Raw genomic sequence first — 13,161 nt, forward strand, 5'->3', positions numbered from 1 at the left:
TGCTGGCTAAATGTGGTGTTGCCTAATTAAAGTGGAGGCTCCATAGGGAGATAACACAGTTGATGGATATTTCACTGACAAGATTGGGCACGTTTTAGGAGTGACTACCTCTCAGTCCTCTGTCTCTCATCATCAGATGGCAATGAATTAAAATACGTCAGCTTATTAATCGAATACATAATACATAATAAAATAAATCAGCTCATTAATTCCTCCCACATATTCCTATACCAGCCCTTTCTTGCTGTATTTTTCTCAACACTTATCACTATCTAAAATACAGTATTTTTCATTTAATTTAAAAATAAATTATTAAATAAATAATAAATAAAATAATTAAATGAAAGATACAGTCATTTCACTTCATCTTGTTCATTTCTTCCAATAGATATGAAGGCAGAACATTTGTTTTGTTCACTCCTGGACCCCCAGACCTAGAATATGCTTGATCTTAATGAATGTGTTGAATAAAATTAAATTTCCAAATGGAAATGGAAAAATAAATTTCTAAAACTCTTGCTGTTTCCATTTTGATCCCAGTAGGGCCTGGATCCCAATACTACTGTGGACCAGGTACTCACTTGTTGACTTTCAACTTTTTTCATATGAAAAATAGATTTGATACTTCTTGCTGTGAAGTTTTGTGTCATATGGTGATGCCATGGAGTTTAACTGTTATGCCAGCCTTGTAAAAGGACCTTGCCTAAAACCCCATGGTTACCTGCTGAGAAGCACCTTATCAACCACATTGGATTGCATATTTTGCTGAAGAAGCTGTACATTGGTACTCCAGGAGTACAAATATAACCTATACTTACTTGACTCCTGTATTACTATGAAAACCATGGATTAAATCATTGAATTCTTTCAAGCTGGAGATTACAAGCCTTTCTCAGAATCAAAATCTACTTCTTCCTAATAGTAAATTACAGCATCAAAGTTAAAGTATGATACAGACTTAGAGAACAGACTTATGGTTGCCAGGGATGGTTGGGGGAAGGGATAGTTAGGACATTTGGGGTGGACATGTATACACTGCTATATTTAAAATAGGTAACTTACAAGGACCTACTGTATAGCACAGGGAACTCTACTCAATGTTATATGGCAGCCTGGATGGGAGGGGAGTTTGCGGGAGAATGGATACATGCATGTATATGGCTGAGTCTCTTCACTGTTCACCTGAAACTATCACAACATGGTTAATGAGCTATACAAAATAAAAAGTTGAAAAAAAGACAGTTTTCAGAAACAGGAGACATAAAAAAAAAAAACTAAGGTGTGATAGACTACTTTTTTTTTAAGACCAGAAATAGCTTTAGACAGGCAACCTTAAGCACAGAGTTTAAACTACATGTTTCCCTGCTGGCCTAAGGGCTCCAGAAAAATGTAAATTAAATTTGCCACATTTAATTCCCCATCCTTAGATCAGTTTGACAGAAACTGTGCTCTGAATCCTTGCCTAACAAGATGGTATTTATATTGTACTTTACAGCAGGTAATTTAATTGGTCTTTTCCCATTTAGAAATGCTCATATTTATCTGCTTGTCTTATTACCCATCTGTTCAAGAGGAAATTATCACGATGACAGACTACAAATTACTCTGTCTTAATAATAAATATCCAGAGGGAGATATGAAACCTTAACATTAATTTAAAAGATACACAAGAAAATTCAGGAAAAAGAATATTGTATAAGGTTTAGACTTCATTTTAATAAATACCAAAGACTTTTAATATATTAATAATTTACTAATGAAACAGAATTTATTCATTAGATTAAAGAGAAAGGAATTGGTCATTGATGGGCACAATCCAGATTTGTAAATTTGATCAGCCTTAGCTGTTTGATGGATATTACCTATATCTATTCTCTCACACACACATTGATTGCATATTTATTCTATATAGCATAAAATAGTATTTAAAAAAAACATTTTTAAAATGAATTTAACTATGGTTATCCCAGGTGGCACTAGTGGTAAAGAATCTGCCTGCCAATGCAGGAGACATAAGAGTTGCAGGTTCGATCCCTGGGTTGGGAAGATCCCCTGGAGAAGGAAATGGCAACCCACTCCAGTATTCTCGCCTGAAGAATCCCATGGATGGAGGAGCTTGGTAGGCTACAGTCCACGGGGTCGCAAAGAGTCGGACACGACTGAGTGACTTCACTTTCACTTTCTACAAGAATATGTCTAAGCACATGGAAATTACTGTTCTTTTAATTATGCTCATTTAGCTACACTGTAGAAAGGTTTCTTTTCTTTTTTTTAGGAAATGCCAGTTTCAGTCAACAATCCCTGGGAGGATAGAACCACTGGGCTAAGTGAATATGAAGAGGGAAAAGGTTTTCTTTTTCATTTTTTGTGTTGAGAAAGGGAAAGGGCATATGGAACTTTGATGTCAACCCATGGATTTGTTTTCTCTTCTTTGTGATCTTTGTTTTTGTTTTGTTAGTGTTCTTTCCTCCTCTGCCATTGGTAGATGTCACACAGAAGGAACACTGCCTTCTGGACTTCTCGGTCTCTTTGACCTGTGTCTGGATCTTTCCTACGATCACTCTTTGATGAAATCTATTTTCCTACAATTCATTTTCTTTATACCTAGGATTTTGCAGAGAAAAGCCTTAGTTTTCACTTCTCTACCTCCAAAAAAAATTGTGGTGAAGCCACTTTCAAGTCTAAAAACTCGAGTTTATAAGCTTTGGGGTCGAATGTATATTTCACCCATAATATATATGGATTATATATAGGGTGGATGTGTTTGTGCATCCTCAGTTGCTCAGCTGTGTCTGACTCTTTGCGACCCTATGGACTGTAGCCTGCCTGCCAGGCTTCTCTGTCTGTGAAATTCTCCAGGCAAGAATGCTAGAGTGGGTTGCCATTTCCTTCTCTAAGAGATTTTCCTGATGCAGGGATTGAGCCCAGGTCTCCTGCATTGCAGGCAAATTCTTTACTATCTGAGCCACTAGAGAAGCCCATATATTATGTAAGGGGTATTTTTTGAAATATTTTAATTTGCTTTTCTTTTTTGCTTTTAGGTATATTTACACTTATCTGCCAGGGATTGTGTATGGGGGAGTGGGAAAGGGTGGTCCATGGTGCTAATTAGAAGAGCAAAAGGATAAAAGGCCAGGAAGGAAGGAAAGAAAAAAGGAGGGAGGGAAAGAGGGAAGGATGGGTCAGTATCCTATGCTCAGAACTCTATATCAGAGGGTTTCACATGTATTTTCAGGGAAAAGCTTGCCACGGAAACCTAGAGACAAATATTCTCCAGTTAATGAATAACTGTAATGACTAATAAGCTGGAAGTCCACTGCCTTCAATAAAACATGATAAGTGAACCTGGCTGAGGCAGCCCTTGGGTAGTTGTTACCAGAGAACACAGATAACAACCATGAAATGATATGAAATCACTGGGAGCCAGGTGGATGATCAGATGTCCCCGGAGAGGAGGATCTGCTCCAGCATTTCTGCAGATAGACCAGTGCATCCAGTTACAACACCTGGCGGGGGGCGGGCATGTTTATCAACAGCACACACTTTTTGAAATTTTGTAGAACTCAGTACCCCTCTACAAAATGAAATGAATCCAAATACAAAATGTCCAACTGGGGCTTCCCAGGCCGTGCTAGTGGTAAAGAACCTGCCTACCAATGCAGGAGACATAAGAGACATGGATTCAATCCTGGGGTCAAGAAGATGCCCTGGAGGAGGGCATGGCAACCCACTCCAATATTCTTGCCTGGAAACTTCCATGGACAGAAGAGCCTGGCGGGCTACAGTTCATACATAAGGTTGCAAAGAGTTGAACATGACTGAAGCAATTTAACATGCCTTCATGCATGCACAATGTCCAATTAGACACTGAATTCCTTTTAAGTTTCTATAAAAACTGTCACTGTGTTCTGAGAGTAAGTAAGATGGTACCTAAAGAATGGACTAAATTCTGGAAATAGAGGTCTGACTCTCATATGAGCTTGGCTTTATCTTAGTAAGCAGAGGCTGAAATTTGCTCCACACTAACTTCCCTCCTCTGGTAATAATGCTTCCCCATCAGCAATGCTTCAAAGCTAGAGACCCCAAGAAAACCAGTGTTCCCCAGGAGGTGCTTTGCTGAATGAGTCAGGACAAAGGGCCTGATGCAGATAGTAGCTGAGAATGTTCCCTGGTTTTTCTTGGGCAATGAAAATGAAAATTAGGAAGACTGGGGAAACTAGCAACTTGCTATTGAATCTTAAATGATTATCAAAGGACACTGGCTTTTATTAATCTGTGAAATTTCAACCTGAGACTCAAATTCAGTTTTTTCTTCCTTTTCCATTCTCTGATTTAAGAGAATGCTTTTATTTGGTTTTTCTTCATCAATAAGAATTGGACAGATCACTTTACTTACCTGAGGTGTGAGTTGACAGCACATTCTTGCTTGTCCCCTCCCAATTAATTCCCCAGGCCTGAAGTGAGTGTTAAAATGTGAAGTCTCCCTGACCACCCCCACTGCTTAACACTTGTCAACGACTTTTCATCACATTTAAAATAAAACGCTCACTTTTAACCTTTCCTTAAGAGGCCCTACACCCACTGTCATTTGGTTTCTTCATCTGCATCCATCTCCATTTTCCTTTTTTCATTGTACTCCAACCGGAAGCCTTTAGGTTTGTTCCTCAATTGTCCTGGGCTCTGGCTTCCCTCATGATATTTGTCCCTGCATTTTCCTCTGCTTGAGCTGCTCTTCCCCAGCTCTGGACACTGCTGCCTGTTCCTTCAACTTCAGATCTCTGCTCAAATGTTACCTTCTTTCATTTCAGCCTCTGCTTACTAAGATGAGGCCAAGCTCACATGAGAGTCAGACCTTCCTCCACAAACCCATCTAAAGCAACCCCTCTCAATATTTTACCTTCTTCCCTCTAGGACTGATCTGGATAAATTATTATATATACTTTTATAAATTTATGATCATAATGTAATGTAGTATATATTATGATGGATGTATACTTCTTTATGTCTTTTTAAATTATTGCATATTTCTTATTTCCACACCTCAATAAAATATAATTTGTATTAGGGCAGCAATCCTGTCTCTGATATTATGTTTCACATCTAAGATAATTCCTGACAGAAGGTAAACATGTGAAAAATGAATGAATGGACTTCAGCTTCTACACTATCTATGAAATGCCCCATCTGCTCAGAACAGCACGGAATGGTCTATAGGATGTGTGTGTGTTCGTCACTCAGTTATGTCCAACTCTTTGTGACATCATGGACTGTGGCCTGCCAGGCTCCTCTCCATAAAAGATGTGGTAAACTATGGAAAGAATATTGTTGCTTGAGGAAAAAAGAGGAAGAAGCACAGTAATTATAATAATAGCTAACCACTGGCCAGGCATTGTAGTAACTGTAATAGGGAGGAATTTTTGTGTTCTGTTATGTTAACCACTAAAGGGACGTTGCCTGTAAGTTTAAATTATACATAATGGCCTGTTTCTGGGAATCCTGCCTTCCAGGTAATGAGCATTAAGCTAAAATATCTCTGTTTAGCTCATGAGGAACATTCTCATCAGGTCTACCTATGAATGACTAAAGGAAGGAAGAAATTAACACATTCCCTCTGGAAGCTAGCTGGAATTAGGAAGTGTTTGACTTTTTTCCCTCTGCTTTTAGTATAAAGGAAACCTAACTTCTAAACCAGGCCAGATAGTTCTTTGGGGGCATAACTTCACCATCTTCTTGGTTTGCTGGCTTTCTGAATAAAGTCATTACCAACAACTCATCTCTTGGTTTATCGGCCTGTTGTGTGGTGAGAAGTACGAGCTTGGGCTCAATAACATAACCAGTTTATGTAGATTTTCTCACTTAACTGTGTTAACTCAAAGAATAAAATGAACTCTTCAAATGGCAACTCTGGCTGCTGAGCAAAAGGCAGGAAGATGGACTCTAAAGATGTAGTAATTGTGCAGAATGCACATCTACTTTTATCATGTTAACATTTTCTCTTTCTGGATGGAAAAAAAAAAAATGCTAGAGCCTGTAAAAGTGAAAAAAAAATCAATGTGTTGCAATGATGCAATGAGATGACTCAATTTGGAAGACACCAAGACTTGGCTTTTGTCTTGTTTTGCCCCCTCTCAAACTTTTATTTTCTTTTTAATAGGTCAGTTTGGCTCATCAGTGGCTTCATACTTCCTCTTTTTGAGATGGATGTATGGAGTAAACATGGTTCTCTTTATCCTGACATTCAGCCTTATCATGTTGCCAGAGGTAAGATTCTGACTTCTAGTTTATAAAACATGCTGTAACAAGCTTCTTATGCAAGCACTCTACTAAAAAAACTCCACTCTTTAAGAGCAGAATGCCTATCTAGCTACCTATGCTGTTAGAGTAATAGTATTTGTAACAAATTAATCTTCAAAATGGTGTCCATCAACCAAAGGTCCTAATTCTTCTCTGAAGAGTATGTGGCCTCCTGAAATAATAAATAAAATGTGTGTGCCTGTTTAAATGTACATTTATCTGTGGAAAGTTTCACAGATTCTATCAGATTCATAAGGTGGTCCCTATGCCCAAATATTAATTACTCAAGAGAAAGACTTTGACATCTTGTGAGTTGCATGTATTTATTTTGCCAAGTTAGCTTTGAAAAAGATACTATTTAATGCAACTTTGCAAAAAGCAGAGGAGAAAAGGAAAGATATAAGCATCTGAATGCAGAGTTCCAAAGAGAAAGATAAGAGATAAGAGAGATTTCCAAAGAGAGAGAGAGATAAGAAAGCCTTCCTCAGCGATCAATGCAAAGAAATAGAGGAAAACAATAGAATGGGAAAGTCTAGAGATCTCTTCAAGAAAATTAGAGACACCAAGGGAACATTTCATGCAAAGATGGGCTAAATAAAGGACAGAAATGGTAGGGACCTAACAGAAGCAGAAGATATTAAGAAGAGGTGGCAAGAATACACAGAAGAACTGTACAAAAAAGATCTTCATGACCCAGATAATCACAATGATGTGATCACTCACCTAGAGCCAGACATCCTGGAATGTGAAGTCAAGTGGGCCTTAGGGAGCATCACTACGAACAAAGCTAGTGGAGGTGATAGAATTCCAGTGGAGCTATTTCAAATCCTAAAAGATGATGCTGTGAAAGTGCTGCACTCAATATGCCAGCAAATTTGGAAAACTCAGCAGTGGCCAAAGGACTGGAAAATGTCAGTTTTCATTCCAATCCCAAAGAAAGGCAATGCCAAAGAATGCTCAAACTACCGCACAATTGCACTCATTTCACATGCTAATAAAGTAATGCTAAGAATTCTCCAAGCCAGGCTTCAGCAATTCGTGAACCATGAACTTCCAGATGTTCAAGCTGGTTTTAGCAAAGGCAGAGGAACTAGAGATCAAATTGCCAACATCCGCTGGATCATAGAAAAAGCAAGAGAGTTCCAGAGAAATATCTACTTCTGCTTTATTGACTATGCCAAAGCCTTTGACTGTGTGGATCACAATAAACCGTGGAAAATTCTGAAAGAGATGGGAATATCAGACCACCTGATCTGCTTTTGAGAAACCTGTATGCAGGTCAGGAAGCAACAGTTAGAACTGGACATGGAACGACAGACTGGTTCCAAATAGGAAAAGGAGTACATCAAGGCTGTACTAAGACCAATTAACTAAGACCAAGAAACAAGACTGAGGTTGTGTATTTAATTGTAAGAAGTTAAATGACTCTGACTTCTTTGGATACTTACCATACATGTTGGGTTAGGCTTTACTTAACCTACAAAGGATCTTTCCAGATATCAGTATTTCAAAAGCCAATTTGTTCAATACACCATTGGCAACAGCCAAAACTAATTGTTTTGAGTGACTTTTTATCCCTGTGGTTTCAAATCAGAGCCAGCTTTTGCATCAAGCCACCACCCCACAAGAATAATACTAGTGTCTTATATGCTTAATGAGTTTCAGCTTTTAATGTGGAAAGTACTTTCACTTCTTTTACTCACTGAGTCTCACAACAAATTTATAAAGTAGAATAAAGTCGAGTTTTCTTTCTCCATTTTAAAAATGTGGAATCTGAGTCACATAATGGTCATTGGACTTAGCTGATATCACAGAGTGAAGAGTTTTTTTTTTTTTTTTAAGCTTATCTGGAATGAGCGTTCATCTTGTGTAACAAGCTTTTGCACCCTGTTTTGCTAGTTTTATAATCTTTGAGATAATTTGGGGGGTTATATGACTATCTGGCTCGTGAAAGATGGTGGACTTAGATCAAAAGTCCTAAGATGTCTGAGGTCATAAGTATAGTACAACTCCTAAGCAAAAACTTTAAGCAATGCAGCAGAATGTACTTCACCTATTTTGAGTTAACCCCAACTTTGTTTTTGCTCTTCTCTAAGGAAACCTGAAACTCTATCACCAGTTACTATGACCCTTCTCCGTGTCAGATGCAGGGTATACACAGAATCTTATCAGCTGCGTTTACTCTTTCCCCCTACACCATGCTGCCTCCATGTGGAGGAATGAAAGGTTATTGCTAATTCATTCCAACCGTAGAAAATTGTAGGATGCTCCTGGGTTGGGAAGATCTTCTGGAGAAGGAAATGGCAACCTACTCCAGTATTTTTCATGGAAAATTCCATGGGCAGAGGAGCCTGGCAGGCTACAGTCCATGGGGCTGTAAAGGATAGGACATGACTGAGTGACTGAGCACTGAGCACTCATATGTAGTGCAGGAAGCCAATATGTGTTCAATTCGATGTGTTCCCAGAACTAGGAAGCATATTGGTTTTGGATGCTTTTTTCCAGGTTGTGTTAGATATTGAGGGGCATCCTGTTTTCTGGGCATTGATTATCAACTCCAGCAAACAAACAGAAGAGGATGGGCTTGCTGATTGCTGACTTTACAGAATCAACAGAGGGCAGGACTGGTTGCCTCCTGGCTGCAATGCTGGATTTTTCAGGGGCCTCCACCCAGCAGCCTTACTCAGCATTCCTCCGATGCATTTGCCCTTTTGCCCTAAGTTCCTGCTCCCTGTGCAAACAGGAGACCCTAATCTTCTCTGTTTTCTGTGGCCTCCAACTCTGGGGAAAAAGAGCATGAATAGAACCCACCCTCTGTTCTGTTCTGTCTAAGGAAGCCAGAAGAACTGCCGTGGAAGCTGTGCAGTTTGGGTGGAGAGAAGGAGCAGGGGCTGATTCGCAGCCGTTGCCCAGTCAATCTATGCACCTAGGTTTCCACCCACGTTCTTCCTCCTCCTCCGGCCACAGCCCCAGAGAAGGGATGTTTTCATGTTGCACAAGAAGCAGCATCTGCTTGGCCAACTTCATGCCTATGCTGGGGCTAGAGGGGTAGTTTTTTCCCTACTCTGCTCCATCACTGACTTCTTCCACCCCTAATCACATGTCTTCTAATCTGGTAGCACAAGGTCTGGGCAGTAAACCTGAATCAGTGATGAAGCCGACATCACAGTCAGGGTGCAGTCTTCCCTCCTAGTTAAAAAGTGAAAGTGTTAGTTGCTCAGTCGTGTGACTCTTTGTGACCCTGTGGACTGTATCCCACCAGGCTCCTCTGTCCGTGAGATTTTCCAGGCAAGAAAACTGGAGTGGGTAGCTACTCCCTTCTCCAGGGGATCTTCCCAACCCAGGGATTGAAGCCAGGTCTGCATTGCAGACAGATTCCTTACCATCTGAGCCACCAGGGAAGCCCCTGCTAGTTGACACCCTCTAATTGTATGAGTGATCTCCTTGTTCTTCTCTTCCTTGACATGAAAGAGAGATTCTCCTCCACCCCCAGCCCTGAGGGGTATTCCCATCTGACTATGTGGGTAGTATGTTTTTCTTTGAAAACTATTGTCCCCCAAAGGCCACCTCTCTCCTTTCCTGACCTCCTAAATGAGACTAGTATGGCAGTGGTGGTGGGTAGTAGGGCTCTCAGCAAGCCTCTGGGAAAAGTGGTTGGTTAGGTTGCTGGTGGTCTGCTGAAGTCAGAATGCAGGGTCCTTTGTTCTTAACTCTGGATTTAGTAGTCAGTTCCCAGAAAAGGGGACCCCACATGGAGACCCACAGAGTCCCCATGAAAAAGTTTCAGAAGAGTTCTAACCAAAACCATTTGTGATCACATGTGTGGCTCAGACTTTGTTTCCAATTGTCAACTGCTTTCTTTGTTTTTCCATGTAGTACCTCTGGGGTTTGCCATATGGCAGTTTACCTAGGAAAACGGTTCCCAGGGCTGAGGAGGCATCAGCAGCCAACTTTGGTGTCCTGTATGACTTCAATGTAAGTATTTCCACATAGCTGTGTGGTGACAGATTTTTCCATATTCTGTAATTCCATGGCCCCTCTTCTGTAACTGAATAAAGGTCTTAAGAGAGAGGGCTCTGACCTTTTAAAAAAAAAGAAAAGAAAAAGGGAGGAAAAGTAAATGGAGTTTAGGAATATGATAAGATGATTAAATGGGAATATAGATTATTGAATGAACATTCAGTTCAGTCACTCAGTCATGTCCGACTCTTTTTAACCCCTGGACTGCAGCACGCCAGGCTTCCCTGTCCATCACCAACTCCTGAAGCTTGCTCAAACTCATTTCCATCGAGTCAGTGATGCCATCCAACCATCTTGTCCTCTGTTGTCTCCTTCTCCTCCTGCGTTCAATCTTTACCAGCATCAGGGTCTTTTCAAATGAGTCAGCTCTTTGCATCAGGTGGCCAAAGTATTGGAGTTTCAGCTTCAGCATCATTCCTTCCAGTGAATATTCAAGACTGATTTCCTTTAGGATGGACTGGTTGGATTTCCTTGCAGTTCCAGGGACTCTCAAGAGTCTTCTCCAACACCACAGTTCAAAAGCATCAATTCTTCAGCGCTCAGCTTTCTTTATGATCTGACTCTCACATCCATACATGACTACTGGAAAAACCATAGCTTTGACTAGATGGACCTTTGTTGGCAAAGTAATGTCTCTGCTTTTTAATATGCTGTCTAGGTTGGTCATAACTTTCCTTCCAAGGAGCAAGTGTCTTTTAATTTCGTGGCTGCAGTCACCATCTGCAGTGATTTTGGAGCCCCCCCACCCCCTCAAATAGTCTCTCACTGTTTCCATTGTTTCCCCATGTATTTGCCATTAAGTGATGGGACTGGATGCCATGATCTTAGTTTTCCTCATGTAAATATTATTGTCACTGTTTGGAAAAGGACAAAGCAAGAGTTTGCAAATGTGCTTTTTGGAAAATCTTGTTGTATTCCTCAGGTTTTAATATTTTGTATTAGCGTCTTCCCCTCTTACACATGTCTATTTAGCATTATTGAAGAGTCAATACTAAATAAAACTAGATAGTAAATACTAAACAATACCAAATTCTAACTGTTATATAAAATGAAAATGATTATCACTCGATTGTTATACCCAAATGAGCATTATTCAATCATAGCACTAAAATGAGTATATTACATTTTTGAGCTCCCTTGGGTGGGGATTATTATGGCAGGGATTCGTTTTTGCCTATTGAAAAATCATTTTGGAGCATGATTCAAGTCTGTGACAATGATTCAATTCTACACATTCTTCTTAAATGTGTAGTGGCCAGATTAGAGATGTTCTGAAGTGTATAGGATCAGAAAGTAGGTGGAGATTGGGGAATTAATACTTCAGGAATCTTTGAAGGGTAGCAAATGAGAATAAAATTTTATGTAAAGTAGGGAATGAAGGAAGGAGAGAAAAATAGTGGTCTTCATACTTATACTATTAATATGCATATTTCACAGATGTTTTGAATTCTACCCTCAACCTCTCTAAATTGTGAGTTTCCTAAAGAAAGGATAACATCTGCTGCATCTTCGTTGAAGCCCTTGACATAATACTCAATCAGTAGAGACTTAATGAATCTTGTTTCCTGGGAATCCTGAGCAAGGGGGAGGATTTGTAGAGCGTTGAAATAAGAACCAAAGAATTTAATTGATGTGAGCAGTACCAGCAAATATAAACTTTAGGAAACGTTCCCAGCCTCTGACTCAACAAGGCAGCTATAGAATAAGCACAAGCAGAGTGACAGCCTCAACTTTGTGGCCTTTGTAATTTTAATTCACACCTGTCAGTTGGAATTTTCACTTAAATTCAATGTTTATTAAATATAAACATGCCCTGGTTTTACAAAGATGAATGTGACATGGTTCTTGACCTCAAGGTAACTATGACAGTAGAAGAAAGCTCTTACACAGGCAACTAGTATACAATATGTTCTGCACTTAGTAAAATGAAGGAGAAAAAAATACCGGGGAGCCCTGGGGAAGCAGGTTGTTTATTTTGCTTGCGTGCCTGGGTTTCAGAGAAGATATGGCCTTTGAGTTAGATTTGACTTCTTTTCTTTTATTTCTTCTTTCTATTACTTCTACTTCTTCCATTTCTCCCTCTCTCTCCTCCCCCCTCATTTACATTTCAATTAATTTATTACTATGCATCTTTTTTTTTCTCATTCTCTATTTTTTTTTTTCTCATTCTCTCCTATTTTTATTTTTTGTATTTTTTATTTTTATTTCTCATTCTCTCCTCTGATTAGTAACATAATAAGCTTCCAGTCTGGTTAATAAGACCAAGAACTAATAATATTACTGGCATTTTCTGATGTTTTAGTCATATCAGGGAAAGGAAGAACTAAAAGTATGAATAAAAGGTGTTTTGACTTTTAAACACATATTTTTGAAGTTTCTACACTTACAAATTTGTCAAGTAACTGAAATGAAACAATGTCCATTTTGCAAACAATGTCTGTTTGAGATTTTAGAGGTATTAATTAACTGAGAAAGACAAAGAGGGAGGTGGCGCTGGGAGAGTTGCTAAGGAGTGGACTAGAGAGTCTAGGAGATGAACACAGGAGACTAGAGGAAAGGTTTGGGCAATGAGTATGCTTTCTAAGATTTTTATTACTGCCCTCAACAGCTTTCTCCTGTTCAGTTTGGTGAAATATTCTTTTTTGATTGTGCACCAGATCTTAGTTGTGGCATGCAGCGTCTTTTCATTGCAGTATGTGAGATCTAGCTCCCTGACAGGGACTGAACCCATGCCCTCTGCACTGGGATCACAGAGTCTCAGCCACTGGACCACTAAGGAAGTTCCCAGTTTGGTGGAATACTATTTACTGTGGCTAGAGGAAGATGGAAACAGGAAGATCCTATAAT

At 39.5% G+C, this 13,161-nt stretch overlaps 1 protein-coding gene across 1 annotated transcript in view; it reads left to right on the top strand.

Annotated features, from left to right (window-relative positions):
* TMC1 (transmembrane channel like 1) overlaps positions 1 to 13,161 on the top strand; it is a 114,184-nt gene that overhangs the window by 42,318 nt on the left and 58,705 nt on the right. The window contains exons 8-9 of the mRNA XM_027550203.1: positions 6,155 to 6,261; positions 10,171 to 10,269. Coding sequence (XP_027406004.1) covers positions 6,155 to 6,261; positions 10,171 to 10,269 — 206 coding nt within the window. The remainder of the gene's footprint in view (positions 1 to 6,154; positions 6,262 to 10,170; positions 10,270 to 13,161) is intronic.

Source organism: Bos indicus x Bos taurus, chromosome 8 (assembly GCF_003369695.1).
Source record: "Bos indicus x Bos taurus breed Angus x Brahman F1 hybrid chromosome 8, Bos_hybrid_MaternalHap_v2.0, whole genome shotgun sequence".
Lineage (NCBI taxonomy): Eukaryota > Metazoa > Chordata > Mammalia > Artiodactyla > Bovidae > Bos > Bos indicus x Bos taurus.